General features: G+C 60.0%; 1 protein-coding gene across 5 annotated transcripts in view; it reads left to right on the top strand.

Moving 5' to 3' along the window:
* The first annotated feature begins 238 nt into the window (after positions 1–238).
* LOC111145953 (CAP-Gly domain containing linker protein 2) overlaps positions 239–20,257 on the top strand; it is a 68,749-nt gene continuing 48,730 nt past the window's right edge. For 3 of the 5 annotated variants that reach the window (XM_022501275.1, XM_022501272.1, XM_022501277.1), the window contains exons 1-3: positions 239–371; positions 10,735–10,834; positions 17,848–18,038. In XM_022501275.1, coding sequence (XP_022356983.1) covers positions 17,915–18,038 — 124 coding nt within the window. In that variant the 5' untranslated portion in view covers positions 239–371; positions 10,735–10,834; positions 17,848–17,914. Of the gene's footprint in view, positions 372–10,734; positions 10,835–17,583; positions 17,603–17,847; positions 18,039–20,257 lie in introns of those variants that run through there. The other 2 variants (XM_022501273.1, XM_022501274.1) reach the window with 2 other exon arrangements.

Below are 20,257 nucleotides of genomic sequence, written 5' to 3'. Positions count from 1 at the left end.
TGACCCCCGCCACGCCAGGCCCCGCCCTCCGGCGCCCGCCCCAGCGCCGGCCCCTTTTGTTCCCTCCCGGAGCCGGGCCGCTCGCTCCGCTCCCGCTCAGCTCGGCTCGGCTCGGCTCGGCCGCGGGGCGCGCAGGCGGCGGCCGGGGCTGCTCGGTCCGCGCCTCCCGCCTTCCCGCCGCCGCCCGGGCGCGAGGCCCGGGCCCGGAGCGCGAGCGCGGAGCCCGGGCGCCGGGAGGGGCTGCGGCCGGTGGGCAGCGGCGCGCGGGGAGGGGCCGCAGCATCCTCTTCCCCCCGCGGCGCCCCGGCCGGGAGCGGAGGAGGCCGGGCTCCGAGGCGCCCGCCGTGCAGCCCGCCGCCGGAGGGGCGCAGGTAGGAGCCGCCGGGCTTGGGGGGGGTCCGGGGGAGGGGGCTCGCCGGGCAACAAAGGAGCGGGGGGTGCGGGAGGCGGCGGCGGCCCGGCCTGGGCTGCAGCCGGGCGGCCGCCCGCAGGCATTGTCGGGGCGTGGGGCGGGCGGGAGGGTAGGGGGCCGGCTGGTGGGCGTGAGCGGGAGGTGCTCCGGCCGCACCCCCAACTTCCCGGTCGCCCGCCGGCGAGGAGGGGCCGCTGCCGGCGTTGGGGGGCTCCCTGGGTCGCGGGTCCGCGCGTGGAGGCAGCGCCGGCACCCTCGGCTCCCGCACCCGCAGACCGGGTTCCGCACAGCTGCCGGGGGCGGGGGGCACCCGGCCCGGCCCTCAAGGGCAGCGCGGGGCGGCGGGACGCCGCAGGACTCTCCGGGCTCCCGGACGGTGGGGGGCGGGGCGGGGGGCCCCAGCCGGGTGGGCGCGGCCGCACGGCCCCCTTGTCTAGACCCCCGGCTCTGGGAGAGCTCGGAGCCTCCGCCCCGCCGGCTGGGGTCGGCCGGCCCATTGCCTTCGCAAAACTTGGTTGAAGTGCATGGTGGAGGGGTGAGGGGGAGGCTGGGGCAGGGCGGCTTCCTGCAGGGGTGCCCCCCCAGGGCTGGCGCTGGTAGCTGGTGAGGCAGCAGATTTTCTGCCCTCCCCGTAGGGAGGGGCCTTCGCCGCCGAGATGCTTCGCCCTGGCCTCCAGGGCGCGCCCGTTTGGGCCCTTCAGGCGGGGGGCCTGGGCGGGGCTGGTGCCCCCTGGGCGCTGTCACCAGGCCCCAGCACCACCTCGGGCAGGATGGGCAGGGGGGCATCTTGGGGAGTGTCACACACCCAGCAGCGCATCTCCCACCTTTGATACCCGGCCGCTCCCATGTGAGTGAGATGTAGGAGTCCAATTTGTGGGGGGGGATGTCCTCACCCCTATAAGATGCCCAAGGGAGGTTAGTGGGGGTAGCACTGACCCAGGGCTGCAGGCAGCGGAGGAGAGTGCTGGGAAGGCCACGTGGGGCAAGACACCCCACCAGTTGTAATGTAAACAATGAGCCCTTCATTCATCCGGCTGCTGTCACCTGTCCCAGCACTGCCAGGGGCCCCGCTGCCCCAAAGGTCACCTGTCCCAGCACTGCCAGGGGCCCCGCTGCCCCAAAGGAGCACAGCCCAGCAACACTGATGGCTCGCTGGGTGGGGGAGCTGGGAGAACAGAGGAGGGACCCCTGGATGATGGGGTGGAGGAGGAAGCTGGTTAGAACCCTGAGCCACAGTTTGCTGCCAGGATTCCAAAGGGGGTTTCAGGCAGACAAAGTCACATGGGCAGGGGCTTGGAGTCCCAAAAGGAGGCCTGGTGGCTGTTGGGTTGGAGGAGTGGCAAAGGACTTAGGTGACTGGGGTGTGGGGTTTAAGGCAGGGGAACTTCTGCTGAAGGAAGGGATTGTTTTCCCCTTCCTACTTTTGCAGATGTTCCCCCCACCCCCCCAGGCTCCCTCCTCCATGAACTATGAGCCCAGGCTGCTCTGGCATTTGCAGTGCCTGGCCCAGGAGAGATGTTGGGGTACGGGTTCTGGGTCGCATGGGGTGGGGGGGAGATGGAGCAGAGCTTCAAAGGCAGAGGACCTGGCAGAGGGAGGCTGGTGGTGTCTGGGATCCTGGCCCCCAGCTTGAAATCCCAAGCTGGGGATTCAGCCACCCAGCAGGCCCTTTTCAGTGTCTACTTGCTTGCTTTGGTGGTTGAGTTGGGAGGCTGGCACCCGACAGTCTGGGTTCCAGCTCTGTTATTTATTAGCTGTGTGACCTCAGACAAGTTACTGTACTTCTCTGGCTTAGTTTCCCTGTCCTTTAAAATGAGGGTGCTTAGGGTCTCTGCCTTTTTAGGGTTGCTGTGGGAATCTGATGGATGAATGTGTGTAAAGTGGGTGCCCAGTGACGGGGAGGGTGCCCAGTGTTTGTTTTGCTAGTGCCCTGGGTCCAGCCTCCATCCACAACCGCGTCCACAACCGCGTGGCTCGTCCCCTCCCCCGCTGTTTGTCCACCGCTGGGCAGTCCTGCCTGTTATCCCACCACTCACCGCAGTTTCCTCCCGGGGCTGCTGCCTCTGCTCTCATCTGTGATGTGGGGGAAACACTCCCCTCCTGCCCTCCCCTCCCTGACCCTGCCACCCTGAAGATTGACCCCTGTCCTCTTGAAGCCATGTCTCCCACCTCTGCTTCCATGCCCAGAGTGGGGACGGTGTTCCTGACCCCGCTGGGCCCCTGCCGTCTTCGTCGGAGCCCCTGGAACAAAATACCACAGACTGGGTGACTTAGGTCCAACAGAAATTGATTTCTTACGGTTCTAGAGTCTGGAAGTCCAAGCTCGGGGTGCCAGTTCCGATGGGGGAGGCCCTCTTCTGGCATGCAGACTTCTTGTAGTCGCATCTGGCAGAAGGGACTTGGGAGTTGTCTGGGGTCCTCTTTATGAGGGCACTGATCCCGTTCAGGACAGATGTCACCTTCCAAAGCTCCCCCCATACCATCACATTGGGGTTAGGTTTGAATCTGGGGGGGTGGGACACAAACATTCAGACCCGAGCGCCTGCCCCGGGGTCCTTGGGGAGAACTCAGCTTTTGTGTAGGTTTTTAAAACAACAACAGCGCATACCCAAGCCCTCGCTCTGTGCCAGGAACCATTTCCCGAGCTCTCTAAATGCTCGTATTCGTGTGCGGTTGTCAGCACAACCTGCATTTGACGGATGCGGGAGTCAGGACCAGAGAGCTTCCCTGTTTGCCTTTCGTGCATCCATTAAGCACCAACTGTTTTTCCCAGGGGAGACAGGCTACTATGCTATGTGCATTATCACCAGGGCTCCGTTTGGGCCATGCCTTCCTCAGACACCACCTCAGTTTGCCCAAGTCCAGTCCCGCTCGCTCTCTGGCTCCCTGGGGGCCCAGCCAGGCTGACCCTCACACCTTCCCAGCTCTCCTCTCCCCACCCACCCATGCTGGCCTGACCCCAGACAGCCTGACCCCGGACGATGAGCCTCAGCTTTGGTAAACTGGGGGTGGTGGCAGGAAGGCGGGGAGGGTCCTGACCCCTGTTTTCCGGGATTCTCTGCTTTTGCAGGGCTCAGGAAACTCCTTCAGTTAGATTAAGGGAGAGGGGAGTTAGGAGGGAAGGGGAACTGGTAGAGCCAACAGTTACAGGCGGCTCCGGGGTCCTCCAGGACCTGGGATGCTGGCAGGCAGCCCCTCTGGCTTGCCGCTTTCTGGACCGGGGTTTCATTTTCTCCTCCTCTCCCACTGCATCTGTCCCTGCCCTTCTCCCTGTAGGCTGGCTCTGTCTGGGTTGTCGGCACGGCTGCCCTGAATGGTGACTCTAACTGAGGCCCCAGGACCTCCTGTGGGGCCCCCCTCGTTCTGGGGGTGCTAGAGAGACCGACTGGCCCAGCTTGGGTGAGGGGACCCACCCTGTCGCTCAGCTGGTGGGGGGGCAGGCCACGTGGGCTCCGGGGCTGGGGGCTGTGGATCCCGCCTCGGGATTGCCTGCCGTGATGGTGCCCAGTGTGTGCTGGGGGCGTGTGCTGGGGGAGGATGGGTGAATGGGGCATTGCTCCCCTTGGATACTCAAGATCTGATGGGAGAGGCAGACCCAGGCCAGTTGACTGGGTGATTTCTTGGGAGTAGCTGGAGTGCACCAGTCCGACCTGGGTGGGGAGGGAGGGATGGCGGGGGATGGCGAGGGACAGCGGGGAAGGTGACCCACGGCACTTGCCCCCCGCCCCCACAAGCTGTGGCTTAGAAGCCGATGAGGGTCCTCCCTTCAGGACCTGGAGACTGGAGGCCCGGTTGCCAGCCCGGGACCGTGGCAACCCCACAGCCCACCCTGTCCCCCCGCTCCCGTGCAGGGCTGCGGGGGTTGTGTGTGTCTGTGTGTGTGTGCGCAGGAACAGTCAGACAAAACTCATGTTTTCAGAGGAAATGATTCAAAATGATAATGAAATGTTTCCCTTCCGAATAGGAAGCAGAGCATGTCGGGTGGCTTTTATTAACGAGGCGTGGGGTTTTGTCCACATAGTACTGCCGTCTTCTCTGGGCAGCTCTCGGGCATCCCTGGAGTCTATCCCAGACTCTGTCTGCCCAGGAAAACACCTGCTCTGAGTTCACGTCCTTCTTCGCCCTCATGGCCTCTCTGCCTTGAGGGGGTGGAATTTGAGGCTCCCCCGGGGTCCCTGTTTTTCCGGCTGGGGGCTCAGCCTGCAGCCCACCACTCTTCCACGTGGAGTGTGAAGCCGGACCGGCCACGAGGGAGGGAGGGAGCGACGTTTGGTGTCTGTGGGGGGTTTGCCTCCTCGTATCCTGACTCCGCTCAGGCTGTTCCCTTTCTGCTGTAGGCTGTTCCTTGCATAAACTCGTTGGTTCGTTGACACAGCTCCTTCAGACCAGGGGCTGAGCCGGGGCACACAGCGCTCAGGGCAGAGGAGGGAAGACCTTCACCAGGGTCTTGTGTGCTCTTTGACCCCCGAAAGGGCTGGGAGGTGATTTGCCGAAGGAAACGCGGTATAAGGAGACAGAAAAGGCGTGCAAAAGTTGAGCAAGAGGAAGATCAAAAATCAAACGGAGCTGGAGGGGGCCCACTGGACCTTCTCCCGGAGGTAATTTGACTCTGAGCTTTCTAGCAGCCAGATCCGAGGAAGGAGCAGGAATTTGGAGGGGCCGTACGATTGCCTCGCCTTGCGTGAGCCCCGCTGTGTGTCCCGCCAAAGCCTGAGGGTTGGACAGCGTGGTCCTGGGTACGGCCCTGGGTCTGGAGCGCAGAGGGGGTCAGCTGCCGCCCCTCGATTCTTTGAAGCCTCCCCCTGGAGGGTCCCTGCCCTCAGCTGAGAGCTGGGGCTCGTGTGCACAGCCAGCCCCTCCCTGGGGTCTGACCAGTCCCAGGTGTTGGTGAGAGCCCGGGAACCAGGAGCCACGGCAGGGATGTGGCAGACCGTGGCCTTGGGCTGCCCTCCTGACCTCTTGCCCAAACCTCATCCCGGGTGCCTGGAGGAGAGTCGGTCTTGGTTCTGAGGAAGTCAGGAAAGCGGTCAAGAGCTCAGGCTCCGTGGCCAGAGCGTCTGAGTTCAAATTCCAGGCCTGCTCTCGGTCAGCCTTGTCACCGTGGGCAAAGGATGGAGCGCTCCAGGCCTCAGTTTCCCCACTAGGAAAGTGGATGGGCTCAGAACAGGGCTGCTGCGAAGGTCTGCTGTACTGGTATTTGTAGAGCACTGGGACCGGTGTCTGGAGCAGAACAGATCATGCAGGTCCGTGGCTCCCAAGGCTGGAGGAGCTCAGAGGAAGGGATGGTCTATCTCCCCTGAGCCCCCCACCCCTGGCCACACAGGGTCTGAGTGTAGCGCAGTGAAGAAGTAGGCTGTCTCTGTGATGGGGGGTGGTGCGGACATGGGGACACCTTTCTCCCTGCGGTGGACCTGCCCTGGGGGGCTGCGGGTGCTCAGCATGGTCCGTTCACAGTTAATGTTGCTCTTGACGGTGTCCGACGCTGTGTGGGTTTGGGAGAGCCTCCCAGGGCAGCTGTGCCAACTGGAGCAGAAACGTGCTCTGAGAACAGACCCGAGTCTCTGCTTGATCCCCTCCAGTGATGGGAGGCTCACTGCTAGCTTCTTTGTTCACTGGACCCACGTGTGGTTAGCACCCACTCTGTGCGCTGGCTGCTCGTTGTTTTGGAACGTTCTTCCTTTCCCGGAGACGGCTCCAAGCTGGCCAGCGAGTGCAGCGATGGCGTGTGGACAGGCTGCTGTGGGCCTCCAGCTAAACACGGGCAGGACGAGGACGGCAGAGGAGGGCATTTCTGCTCATTCATGTTTCCTTCATTCACGCCTGTGTTCACCGTGGAGGGCTGTTTGCTGGGCGCTGTCCTCGGTACCGAGCCCGGCAATGAGCAACAGAGGCAGAGGACCTGCCCTGTTGGAGCCGCTTTCAGCGAGAGGTGAGGGAGTTTGCCATCGGAGGAGAGGATGGGCATTCTCGGCAGAGGGAACAGCATGTGTGAGGCCCCAGCGATGTGACACTGTGTGTGGGTGGGTGGGCGTCTGCGGCATTCGGCTAGCATTTGGTGGCTGGGGGCGGCCGTTGCTTTTCTGGAAGCACTAAAAGAAAACACTGACTATGAGGGCTTGCTAGGGACGGATCTCACCCCTGGAGCCACCAGGTTCTGCCCCTCCCCACCCAGCCCCCCCCATCCCCTGCCAACAGCCCTGGGTTGCCCTTTGGGGGCATAGATGGTGCCCCTTGGCCCCCCAGCTGGCTCATCCCTTCTCCAGGCTCCCACATGGGCCCCAGTTTGCATTCTGTCCTGCTGTGTCCGTGAGGGGACAGGCCCAGCTCCGTGGTCTCAGCCTCCAACCTGCCCCTTGCCTGCAGGGGAAGGCTCAGGAGGGGATGCTGGGGTGCTGACTTGCATGCTTTGTTGAGGGAGGAAGGTGGGCGTGCTGGAGGCTGTCCAGCGAGCACAGCACTGCTGCGTGTCGGGCCCTGGGTGCTTGAACTCCGTGGGGCTTGGGCCTGCCTGCGGGAAGCTTGCAGGCCCCGGTGCGGTGTGGGGCGGAGGTGGTGGCAGACAGGAGCTCCCATGGGCCCCATGGTTCGGCACCACCTCCTGGGGCTGGTGGGAGGGAAGGCCCCAGAGTCAGGGACCATCCCTGCTTCCTCTGCTTCTGCTGCTGCCCACCCCCAGCCTAGGTAATTAGGGAAAGAAAAAAAAATACATATATATATGTATATTAGAAACATATAGGTATTTCCATAAAATGTTTATATTTCCATAAAACCTTTTTATGGAAATACAACATCCTTACAGAAAAGTGTGCATGGTGCTTGTTGAATTTTCTCCAACCGAAACGCCTGTGTAACAGAGTCCAGATCGGGAACGAGAACCTGCTGGCTCCCCAGGGCCCCTCTGGGCTTGTCCTTCACAGTCAGTAGCCCTGACCCAAGGGGGACCCCTTCCCTGATTTCTGGCATCTTCATTTTTACTTATTTATTTGCTTGTTTATATTTATATTGTATCATTTATTTGTTTGTTTATTTATTTATTTTTTAAGATTTTATTTATTTATTTGACAGAGAGAGATCACAAGCAGGCAGAGAGGCAGGCAGAGAGAGAGGAGGAAGCAGGCTCCCTGCTGAGCAGAGAGCCCGATGTGGGGCTCGATCCCAGGACCCTGAGATCATGACCCGAGCTGAAGGCAGCGGCTTAACCCACTGAGCCACCCAGGTGTCCCTGTTTGTTTATTTTTAAGTAGGCCCCAGGCTCAGCCCGGGGCCTTAAACTCACAACCCTGAGATCGTGACCTGAGCCAAAATCAAGAGTCAGATGTAACTGGCTGAGCCCCCCAGGCGCCACTGTATTTTTACTTTTTATTTATTTATTTATTTTATTTTTATTTTTAAATTTTAATTTAATTTAATTTAATCTTTTAAAAGATTTTATTTATTTGACAGAGATCACAAGTAGTCAGAGAGGCAGGCAGAGAGAGAAGGAAGCAGGCTCCCCGCTGAGCAGAGAGCCTGATGCGGGGCTCCATCCCAGGACCCTGGGACCCATGACCTGAGCCAAAGGCAGAGACTTCAACCCACTGAGCCACCCAGAGGCCCCATGTATTTTTATTTATTTATTTATTATTTTTTAAAGATTTTATTTATTTATTTGACAGATGGGGATCACAAGTAGGCAGAGAGGCAGGCAGAGAGAGAGAGAGGGGGAAGCAGGCTCCTCGCTGAGCAGAGAGCCCAATGCGGGGCTCGATCCCAGGACCCTGAGATCATGACCCGAGCCGAAGGCAGAGGCTTAACCCACTGAGCCCCCCAGGCGCCCCATGTATTTTTATTTTTAACTGTATTTGACACACAACATTACCAGCTTGGGGCGTACGCCAGTGACTTGACGAGTCTGTACGTTGTTCGGGTCGCTTCAGAGTAAGTGTGGTCCCGTCTTGTCACCACGTGAGGTCCTGACGATGCCACTCACTGTGGTCCCCCGTGCTGTGCTTTTCGTCCCCGGGACTTACTTATTTTATAACTGCAAGTTTGTGCCTTTTAATCCCCTTCCCCTCTTTTGCCCATCCTCCCCACTGTCCCCGTTCCCCTCTGTCATCCGCCGGTCAGTTGTCCTGCATTTGTGCGCGTCTGTTTGTTAGAATTTTATTTTATTTATTTATTTTTTAAAGATTTTATTTATTCATTTGAGAGACAGAGAATGAGCACAGGCAGGGAGAGGAGCAGGCAGGGGGAGAGGGAGAAGCAGGATCCCCACTGAGCAGGGAGCCCAATGGGGGACTCTGTCGCAGGAGCCCAGGATCATGACCTTGAGCCGAAGCCAGAGGTTAACCGACTGAGCCCCCAGGCGCCCCTGTTTGCTGGTGTTTGGAATGCCCTCTTTTTGTGTAGTGCTTGGCCAGGTGTTTCGCTGACCTTGATTTGTTGGGCTTTTCTGTATTCTGAGTAGGAATCCTTCGTGGTACGTAGGAATTGCAAACATATCCTTCCTATTCTGTGGTTAACTCTTGACACACACTCTGTCTCTCCATGTTGTCCTTTGACGTTCAGAAGCCCTTAATCTGAATCTTGTCCGTTTATCCATCCTCTCCCTGCTTTCCAGCGCTCCCTGGGTCCTGGTTAAGAAATCTTCGCCTACCTCAGTGTCATGAAGATCTTCTCTCGTGTCTTCTGCTAAAAGCTATATTGTTTTGCCTTTCTCCGTTAGATGCGCTGTCCATCTGGAATTGACCTTTGGGTACCACATGAAGTCAATGTATTAGTTTCCTTTCGCTGCTCTGACAAGTGAGCCCGAACGTGCCAGCCCCAAAACAACACAAATGTATTTTATCTTAACAATCCTGATGCCAGGAGACTGACATGGATCATTCCAGGCTAAAACCAGGATCCCGGCAGGGCCGTGTTCCTTTTAGAGGCTCGGGGAAGGATCTGTTTCTTGACCTTTTCCAGCTTCTAGAGACTGCCCACATTCTTGGGCTGGGGGCCCCCTCCTCCGTTGTAAAGCCAGCAATGTCACAGCGAGTTGTTGGCACGCTGCCCTCTCCCTGACTCTGTCCCTCCTGCCTCCCTCTTGCACTTTGAAGGACACTTGTGATCACTTTGGGTCCATCTGGGTAATCCAGAATAATCTTCCCATCTGGAGGTCAGCCGACTAGCATCCTTGATTCCGTCTACAACGTTAACTCCCCTCTGCCGTGTGGACGCTAACGTGGTAACAGCTTCGGGGATGGGGACATGAACACCGTGAGGGGGCTGTTATTTCTACCTGCTGTAGACGGGATCATGTTTTTTTTTCCCCTGTGGTCATCCGGTTGGCCCAGCATCGCTTATTATAAAGACTGTCCTTTGCTCCGGGGTATTTTTTTTTTTTTAAAGATTTTATTTATTTGTCAGAGAGAGAGGGAGAGAGAGCGAGCACAGGCAGACAGAATGGCAGGCAGAGGCAGAGGGAGAAGCAGGCTCCCCGATGAGCAAGGAGCCCGTTGCGGGACTCGATCCCAGGACGCTGGGACCATGACCTGAGCCGAAGGCAGCTAGCTGCCCAAGCAACTGAGCCACCCAGGCATCCCTGCGGTATTTTTTTTTAATGATTTCATTTATTTATTTGAGAGAGAGAGTGCGTGAATGGGGCGGGGGACGCATGAGGGCGAGGGAGAAGCAGACTCCCCACTGAGCAGGGAGCCTGAGGCCGGGCTGCGTCCCAGCACCCCTCAGAGATCACACCCTGAGCTGAAGGGAGACCCTTAACTGACTGGGCTCAGGAGCGGTGTTTTAGTATCTTGTGCAAATCCTGAACCTGGAGAGGAGGCGTGGCTGGCTGGGTCAGGGAGGGAGCCCAGGGATGGGGTGCTCTCCCGCAGCTCCTTGGCCTGGATGGGTGGGACAGTGCAACGGACAGAGAGGCCAGACACAGGAGCCCTCTGCTTCCTCTTCTGCCCCCGTCAGTGGGTGACCTCAGCAGGCCCCTCCCTCGGCCTCTAACTCCCATCTGTCGCAGGGACCCCTTTACCCAGCACCAGTTTCTGTCACTTGAACCTCACCACCTGGTCCCTGGCTCCGTGACCGGCAGCCTGGGCCTCAGTTTCCCATTCTGTGAGATGGGAATAAAGGTGGGTCAGAGGGCAGGTGAGTCAGCCGGTGTCTGCCCAGCATTGTGGGCCAGTGGGAGGAGGGCCCCAGCAGTTCCGTCACAGGGTGTGGGTGGCCACACAGCCTGGAGCAGGTTCTGGAGCCATGGCTGTCCCCTGGTTGTAAGTGTGCTGACTCTGTGTGTGTGTCTAAGGCAAGGGAAGTAAGCTGACCTTGACTTTCCTTCCCCTCCCCAGACCCGACACAGCCCTGATCCCCTTTGCTGTGCTGAGAGACGGGATCTGAACCACCCCCAGCCTGGGGGAAGATGGCCCTGCTGCAGTGTATCTGGCTCAGGTAGGACAGACAGTCCAGTCTTTCCCGGGGCTCTGCCATCACCCCAGGCCCTGGGCAGGATGGGAAGATCCTGACTTTACAAACTGGGCTTTCCAGCCCTGAGCAGGGTGAGCACGTGGGACTGGACCCCAGTTTTCTGGACTTGGCCCCTGAGGTGCCAGAGAAGCTGGGGTCCACTGTGGCCCTTGGGTTGTCCTCTGCTCAGCCTCTGTGTGCCCTGCCCTCCGTGTCCATGCCGCCGGCCCGCTGTGCCATCTTCCCGCCTCTGCCTGCCTCTCCTTGAAGCCACGTCGGCTGGTGGAGTTCAGGCCCCAGCTCTGCTGTGAGGCTCGGGCCAGCCCCTTTCCTGGGCTGGTTCTGGATGGCTGCCAGGCCCCTTGGTACTCCCAGGGGGACTCTGGACCCCAAGCAAGCCCCGTTAGCTCCCTGTCCTTCTTGGGGCCACCATCTCCTGCCATTGGCCTGCGGCCCCATGAGTGACAGGATTGCCCGGCCTGGGTCTGCTCTGTGGGGCCCCGCTGACCGGGTGAGAGCGAAGAGAGGGTGTGGGGACGGGGGCACAAGTAGGCTGGCTCCATTTTCCCCGGCCGCCCCGGGCCTGACGGGCGCTGGCGGGAGGCTCCCGGCTTGGACCGTCCTCTCAAGCTGGTCGAACTCGCAGGGAGGGCGCCGGGCAGAAGGCCCCAGCCTGGGTCAAGTGCAGACAAAATGAGCCTCCCTCCTGCGCAGGATGGGACAAGCAGTGAGCGCCAGGTGGGAGCAGGCCTGTGGGGATGGTGGTCACGTCCGCCTGCTGGACTCAGGGATGGGGGTGTTGAGGAGCCCTCGGCTGGCAGTCGGCACCTGTGGGGGGTCCGCTCTGTTTGGGGCCTGCCCCCCCATTCCTCTGGGTGGGTGTGTTCAGGGAGGGGAGGGACTCTTTGCTTCCCCCTCTCAGGTGTGTCCGTCTTTACAGCTTTAGAAAATTTTATTTTATTTAAATTTCAGTCATTGATACATAGTGTATTATTAGTTTCAGAGGTAGAGTTCTGTGTTTTTAAAAAAATAATTACGAATATTTCAGGCACTCAGAAAAAGGAATAAACAGAACCTGATCACCACCCACGTATGTCCTGCAGGACTTAAGAAAAACTCTTAGAAATAGAAACGGAGCCCCCAGTTACCACGCCCCAGCCCCGTTCCTACCCGAGACTCGCACCCCCCCGGCCGTCGCGATCAGCACAACTCCTGGTGCCTCCCGGGCCCCGGCCCCGTGGTCCAGGTTTGGACACCGCGGCCACCAGCCCCCACTGCCCCACCTCGCAGGCTCCGGGTGTCACCTGGCTTTTTGGCTTCTTGCCCATCTGATTGGGTGGGAAACGGGATCTCCTTGTGGCTTGGATTTGCATTTCCCTGCCGACTGGGAGGCCCGTGGCTGGCTGTCCGGGGACACCCTCTCCAAAGCGGTCTGTTCTCACCCGTCTGTCTGTCCGGGGTGCCCTTTGTCTTCCTCCCTCATGTCACAAGCTGGGGGGTACTTCCCGCCTGGGATTCTCCCTGGTCTTCGCTGTCCCCAGTGACCTTCCCAAGTGCCCTGTCACTTGGCCTCCTGCATCGCCCTCCAGGGTCCCTCGGGGACCTCACACCTGGCACGTTCCAAACCGGGCTCCCTCCCCCAGCCCCCACCTTCTCCAAGGTCCCTCCCAGCGTGGAGAGATGCCGCCTCCCGCGGGGCCCCTAGGTGCTCCCTCCACACCCACACCACTGGCCACCAAATGCCGCTCAGCACCTGTCCCCTCCAGCCCCCGCCTCTGTGGTGTTTCAGGCCACACTGTCATGTCCCTTGTCTGTCATAGCGGTCCCCGGGACCGTGGCCTCCCTGCCCTCATTCGCCCCAGTGCCCTCCTCAGTTCCTGAGTGACTTTGCCGACAGGCACATCTGGTCTGTCCCACCCATTGCTTGACGCCTTCCGGGGCCTCTCATCCACTCAGGCTGACGGCCTGTGAGGGACTGGGAGACCTTCCCCCACCCCACTGTCCTCCCCATCTCTGGATGACAGCTCCCCCCCCACACGTACATTTTAGCCCTAAATCCTCACCTCTGGTTGACCTGGCAGAACCTGGCCTCTGCCTTGAAGTTCGCCTGCCTGGCCCCCAGTGCCCTGGGCTCCCTATTCTGCAACACTCCCCCAGCCCCACCCCTGCGATGCTGCCTGGCCTGAGCCTTAGGGCTGCTGGTGAGAGCTCAGGCCACCCCGAGGGCGCCCCATCGGCCAGCACTCGGGCCCCAGGGCTGGGAGAGGACAGGGGAGCCTGGGCACTCTGGCTGCTGACCCCGGAGGCGAGGGGGGAGGAGGAGGACTAGCCCAGGGGAGCCCCTGATGTTGAGGGTGGCAAGCCCAGGCTTGAAGGCCGGGCTTCAGCCAGCAATGGGGTCTTACCAGAGCGCCTCCCTCCAGCCAGAGGGGCCCGGGTCTCCGCAGTGGAGGCCCCTGTGCCCTCCTCCCTCACCCCCTGGGCCGTGGCAGCAGCCGGGGGATGGGCTTTCTCCACTGCCCTGCTTGGCTCCTTCCCCCCCCACATACCCCGGGCCTCTGATTGGCAGAGTCCTTGGGCCTCATTCCCCGCTGAGCCCGCGGCCTGCCACCCCCGGGCAGCTGAAATGGAAACCCTGAAATGCAGCCCGGGTTGTCTTTGGTAAATGGCAGTTGAGGGCAGCACAAAGGGGGCCTGTTGGTCTGAATGCCGCCTGCCCTCCCCGCCCCCGCCCTGCCTGCCTGTCCTGGCCCGAGTCCCCGGGGGAGGCGGCGTGTGCCCCCCGGGCCTTCCCTTCCCTGGGGGCGCCTGTGGGCACAGAGGGGCGCCCGTGGGGTGTGTGTGTCCGGACTCACCTGTCCGTGCCCCCCCCGGGGCTGCCACACTGTCACCCCCATGTTACCGGCGATGCAACAGGCTCCCACCGGGCCACGGACCCATAGCCACCTTGGACCCACATTGCCTGCAGCCCTCTCCCTCCCTGTCTCCTGGGCCTGCCCTCCCCCCATCCCCCCCAGCCGGCATGGCTGGTGGCCAGTTTATCACCACATCCCGGCTTTTCCCAAGAAAGCCCTTCCTTCCTCTATCCCACGAGCAGGGCTGAGTCACCAGGGGGTGATTGGCCCCAAGTCTCCTCCCCCTTTTCCTGTTCACCATTTCTTCTCTCCTCCCCTCTCCCCTTCGCTCAGCTCCCCGCCCCCTTCAGAGACCCTGGGGGTGGGGGTGGCCGCTGGCCTCTCCTGCCCAGCCCTCCCCACCCCGGCAGTGGCGGTGGGCAGTGGCGGTGGGCCGGAGTCCAGAGTGAGTGCACCGGCTCCTTCGGTCTCCTTTGTCAGCGAGGCACGCGGGCGCTCTCCCCAGAGGCCAGGGGTCTCGCAAATGTTAGTCCCGGCCCAGGCTGGCCAGCCTAGGGAGGCAGGGGAGGGCCAGGCCCAGGGCTGGGTCCAGCACAGCGGCTGAGCAAGCAGTGTGTGACATGGGGTGAGTCCCTGCACCTTCCTGAGCTTTCCATGCCCCTCCCGAGACAGCTGCTGGCTCATCAGGGCTCGGGAGGGGGAGCAAGGCCCCATTCCTGCAAGGCCTGGCAGAGGCCCTCATACCGGAGGCCGCTGGGCTCTTCGGGGTCCAGGAGGGAGCAGGGCAACTCCAGAGTCCTCCCCAAGGAGGAGTGTCCTGGAGATTTGCAGCTTTAGAGGCCTTTGTCCTCTGGGCAATGGCAGGTGTGCCCTCACATGGGGTTTCCGGATCATGGGCTCTGGGCCAGGTCCTGTGCTGGGCTGGGTTCTTAGAGAAGCTGGGGCCCCGGCTGGGGTTGCCCGCTGGCTCCCGGGAGGCAAGATGATAAATGAGAACAGTATTGTCTCTCCTCGGCTAAGCGTGCCAGCCTGAGGTCTCTGTGGGCCAGAGGTCTGGGAAGACTTCACGGAGGAGGAGGCATGGGGCTGGGTTATCACGCAGATGGCTGGAAAAATGAAGCAGGTGGGAGCAAAGGCACCGGTGGGGTCTGGGAGGCGGGGGTTGTCAGGTGAGTAGTGAGGGAATTCAGGGCCGCCCATGGCAGCGCTGGCTGGGGAGACTCTGATGCTAGGGTCGCTGTTACAATGCCTGGTCCCTGCCTCAGAGGACATGCTGGCCAGTGGGAAGGTCAGACGGGCTGTGTGAGAAGCCATGGCATTGGACCCCCAGCGGGGCTGGGGTTGGGTGGGGGATGCTCCTAGGCCTCTTCTCAGGACGAAGGAGACCACAGTAAGACCCTAGTCCCTTTCCTTCAGCGGTAGCAGAAAGCAAAGCTGGCTGAAGATGGGGAGGACTAGGTGGGGGTGGTAATCTTAGAAGGGGACGTTGGAGCAGATAGTTGGAGGAGATGAGCAGGGAATTTGGATATTTGAGGCCATCGGAATAGCGGGTGCAAAGGCCCTGTGGCTGGGGCGCGCTTACTGTGATCTGGGCACGGCTGGTGTGGGGTAGGCAAGGGCCACAGGGCTGCGGGGAGGAGCTTTGAAGGCTGGCAACTAACTTCTACGGAGAGCCTTCGAGGGCTTTGTTTTTTATGTGATCTTTAGAAGTTAGGATGTAGCTTACAGACCATGAAATTCACCCATTTTAAATATGGCGTGGTGACACATTTGATATCGAGTATAGATGTCAGTTGTGGGGCCGTCACAATCCGATTTGGGAACACTTCTGCCTTCTGGAAAGTTCTCTCATGCCTGTTTCCAGTCAGTCCCAGCCCCCACCCCCAGGCAACCCCCGACTGCGTTCTGTGTCTAGTAATAGTAAATAAGAGTCATGCAATATGGAGTCTTCTGTGTTCGCCTTCTTGCAGTTAGTGTAACATTGTTTTTTTTAAAGATTTTAAAATGACAGAGAGAGAGAGCGTGCACAAGTAGGCAGAGAGGCAGGCAGAGAGAGGGGGAAGCAGGCTCCCCGCTGAGCTTAGAGCCCGATGCAGGGCTCGATCCTAGGACCCTGAGATCGTGACCTGAGCCGAAGGCAGAGGCTTCAACCCACTGAGCCACCCAGGAGCCCCTTAACTTTTTTTTTGTTTTAAAGACTGTATATTTGAGAGAGAGAGAGAGAGAGAGAGAGAGAGCATGAGTGGAAGGAGGGGCAGAGGGGGAAGCAGACTCCCCACTGAGCAGGGACCCCCCCCCGCCCCGGGATTCGATCCCAGGACCCTGAGATCATGACCTGGGCCGAAGGCAGACACTTAATCAACTGAGCCCCCACCGCGCCCCATGATTAGAGTTCTTTATGTGTTCTGGATATGTCTTTTATTAGGTGTGTGATTTGTAATGTTTTTCCCTGGGGGGGTTTCAGGCAGAGAGGGACCCCAAAAGGCATGGGGAGAGGGCTCCTTGCATCAGGATTTCCTGGGTTCGAGGGCCCCCCTGCTAAGCTGCTGGGGCAGGAAGCCATTTAGCCCTAGGGGAGGGGAATTTGCAAGCTCCCTTGCCCTGCTGCTGGCTCAGCAAGTCTTTTGGGCTTGTAGGGGGAGGCCAGCAAGTCCTAACCAGACCAGAGAGTGATGCCTGCAGCCACAGGCACTTCCCTGGGGAGTGAGCTTGCTGGAGGGCCCATTTCTGGGGGAGAGGGAGCCCCTCATACACCCGCTGATGGAGCGACTCCGGGACTTCGGAATTCTGGGGGCGTCAGAGTCATCCATCAGAGGAGTGAGATGTTGGGTTTGGAAGGCTCTAGAACCAGGCCAAGGCTGGCAGCCATGTCCCATGTCCCTGGGCGTGTATGCATCACCCCATGTGCCTTGGGGGTTATCTGTCCCCGCTCTGAGGGCCGGCAGCCCAGTTGTCCCATGGGCTGTGCTAACATGGAGTCGCCGGGTCAGCTTGCTCGCGTGACCGCCATTCAGAGGGTACTTGGCAGACCTCTGCTGTGAGCCTTGTGGGTTGGCTTCTATATTAGTCACAACTTTCTGGGCTGCAAGCGACAGGGCCCCTCCAGTAGGTGTAGGTAAAAAGAGAAACTGGTGCCCGGGTGTGAGGATGTGTTGACGGTTGTAAGTGAGGCGCTCAAGGGACCAGCTTCAGGCTCGGCTGGATCCAGGCCCTCCATCCAAATCCAGCAACTCAGCTCCGCTTGCTCTACGTTGGCCTCATTCCCTGGCAGGCTCCTCCATGCAGTAACTTGCATCGCCCTGTAGCTCCCGGCATCCAGCCCACACCCAGGCAGCCCCAGAGAAAGGAAGTAATCCTTCCTGAAGGTACCAGCCAGAGTCCAGGCCCTGGCGCTCTTTGGGTCATATGATCTTTCCTTAACTAACCCTGGGGTCTCTGGGCAGGCCTGGGTCATGTGCCGAGCACCCAGAAAGCACAGATTTCCCCCGTTCCCGAGGTCCCCGGGGGTGATGCTTTTGGCAGAGTCCTCTGCTCGTCTGCTGGAGCTCTGTGTTCCCTTTCCCCGCTGGACAATGTCCTCGCCAGACAGAGGCCTGCAGCCCTGGGGCAGGGTCGGGTCTGGCCCCTGGCAAGCCTTCCGTGAGCGTCTGTTGCGAGAGAGGGTGTGTGCCAGGGCAGTGGAGGAGGGGCCGGGGGACGCGGGCCTGTCTGGTCTGCACCAGGCTGCCCACGCGTGTCAGAAGCCATACCAGCCTGTGCTCGGGGGAGGCCCCCTCAGCCGCTGGTGGCTGTGCTGACCTGCAGGGTCCCGGTGGAGTGCTGCTGCTGAGGTCAGTGCGGCTATCCCGGCAGACCCCCAAACCAGCCTGCTCCTGATCTCGCCTTGTGGGCCCAGGAGGTGAGCAGAGACAGCACGCCCGACCTCGGGGTCCAGCAGACCAGGACACGTGCCAGGCCACACTGGGACCACATGGGACCCACGCTTGCTGCCACTGCCCTATGCCTCAGTTTCCCTAGCTAGGAAAGAGGGCTGTGGTGGTCCTAGCCCCACGGGGTAGGGGGCGCAGGAATCCTGCTGTGTCACCACTGGGGGGCCCTGGCCAGTGGTGACACGATGAGGTGATGGCTCTCGTCTGCCTGCAGGTGAGGGGCGATGGCGGAGAGGATGTGACCCGCACGGACCCTTCTCCACGCACCGACTGGCACCACCATGCAGAAGCCCAGCGGCCTGAAGCCCCCCGGCCGAGGGGGGAAGCATTCGAGCCCCGTGGGCCGGACGTCCACTGGGTCAGCCTCCGTGTCCGCAGCGGCGGCAGCCACCAGCTCCAAGGAAGGTGCGCGAGGCCGAAGGTGGTGGGTGCAGGGCTGGGGTCGAAGGTGGTGGGTGCGGGGCCGGGTGTGGGGAGCGGTCCTTCCAGAAGAGCCCCTCCGAGACCAGCCTGGGGGCTGGCAGCACACGGAAGTTCTCCCTTCTGTCTGGTTGTAATCCCTTTCCTAATTAACTAGCTTTATGCGTGTCGTTCCTTCTCACGCTCCCCTCCTTGGGGGGCAGGTCTTACTGCAGGCTCCGCTTGGGGGCGAGAAAGTGGGGATCCGGGCGCGCATGGCCCTGGGCCCAAGGTCACTGAGCTGGAATTCAAACTCCAGCCTCCAGCAGCCTCCCTGCCCCAGCGTGTTCCCTTCCAGGGTCTGGGATTGTCCTAGTGCCCGGGCGGGGGGTGGGGACAGCTGCTAGGGAGCCCACGGTGGAATGTTTAGGAAGTTTGATGCAGAGGTGACGTTGCCTATAATCTAACCCCCCTAGAGGTACCCGTTATTTTGGTTTCTATCCTTCTACTTTCTTTTTTTTCCTACCTATTTGCAATTGTGCTGCATCTATGACTTGAAAATCTGGTTTTTCTCCCTCTAATATGATTCGAGTGGATTTTTCCACGTCATTTTTAATGGATGTAAGATATCCGGTCCGTCCAACGACTCTAAATCAAAGGCCTGCTTTATTGACACAGTCTCAGACCCCCAGAGCTTTCGTTCTGAGCAAAACCGGATGTGGGCCCAGCCCTCCCTCAGGGCTGCTGGTCTGGTGGGGGAGGTGGAGTGTCATGAGATCATAGAGCTGGGGCCTGACCAGGTCTGGGAGGTCAGCCCCCAGGAGGAGACAGGTGAGCCGAGGTCCGGGGGGTGACAGTCTATTACTTGAAGAGGGGACAGCGTTCCAGGTAGAGAGAACAGCTCTTGCAAAGGCCCAGTGGCAGGAGAGCACATGGCAAATGTAAGGGAGGGAAAGAGAGTGTGGCTGGCGTGTGGCCAGTGACAAGTGTGCTGGTAAGAGAGGATGGGCTGTGGTGGGGACAGCTTGGGGCTGTCCAGGGCATTTCGCTTTTGTTGGAATAACATTGGGAAACCATTGGAGAGTTTTAAATCGAAAGGGATATGATTAAAAAAAGGACTGGGAACATGTTCTTAACTGATTCTCTGTGGTTGGGGATGACTGGTTCCTGTTTTTCCACTTTGATAAATGACCTGTGATGAATGTCTTCGGGCACAAATCCTGGTTTTTCTGATTATACTTTAGCCGAGCAGGCAAGACTCTGTCCAGGGTAAGACACTGATGGGTACAGAAGTTTGGAGAGACAGAAAAGTAGCCAGGGGCCAGATTACGTAATCTGGGCCCTGGGTGGAGTCAAGGAAAGGCTGAGCCAAAGGTATGGACAGTTGGCATAAGCAGGGCCCCGCCACAGCCAGAGAGCCAGGGTGGGAGGTTAAGGAAGCTGTGTGGTGCGGTCGCTGGGCACACTTGTGCGGGCGGGCCTGTCCAGAGCAGCTCCATTGGAGGCCCAGGCTTCCTTTCCAATGTGGCAAATCCTTCTTTACTCATGAGAGACCTTAGTGAGCCACGGGAAGAGGCCGGAGAGAGAAAACAAAGGGGAAAGGATGTTCCATGTGGACTGAAAGCAGCGATGCAAAGGCCCTGAGGCAGGAACAGACCTGGTTTGTGAGAGAAGGAAAGAAGGAAGACAAGTCTGGGTAGAGAAGAGTATGAAATGAGGTTGGGGGAGGTGGCCGAGGCAGATCATGAAGGATAGGGGTTCGGGTTGGTTTTCGGGGTGACCGGAGCTGTGGGAGAGTGTTAGCAGAGCAGTGGCGGGACGCTCACATCCCTCAGACCTCTGTGTGGAGAACGTGTTGTGGGGTTAGAAGCTGGGGGAGGACCGAGTGAGGAGGCGTGTGGCCCCCCAGGTCAGGAGCCTGCACTCACTGCCGGGGCTAGGGGCGGTCAGAGGCTGAGCACCAGGAGTGGGCTATCAGGGAAGGCTTCCCAGAGGAAGCAGGAATGAGCTCCGCCTTCAGGATGGAGGGAATGGGAATGTGGAGAGGAGGAGGAGGAGGACCGTGGAGGAAGTGGCACGGACTGGACGGGCAAAGGCACTAAGCCGGCTGAGCTTGGCCCAGGTGGGGGTCGTGTGGCCACTGTCTGGGAGAAGGTCACCAGCCCGACCTGACCCTCTTGCCTCCTGGAGAGAGCTCCGCAGCACCTTCTGGGTTTGGCCCTCAC

The sequence above is a fragment of the Enhydra lutris genome, unplaced genomic scaffold (assembly GCF_002288905.1).
Source record: "Enhydra lutris kenyoni isolate GAN:26980312 unplaced genomic scaffold, ASM228890v2 scaffoldscaffold13, whole genome shotgun sequence".
In the NCBI taxonomy this organism is placed as follows: domain Eukaryota; kingdom Metazoa; phylum Chordata; class Mammalia; order Carnivora; family Mustelidae; genus Enhydra; species Enhydra lutris.
This window is presented reverse-complemented; position numbering and strand designations above follow the sequence as displayed.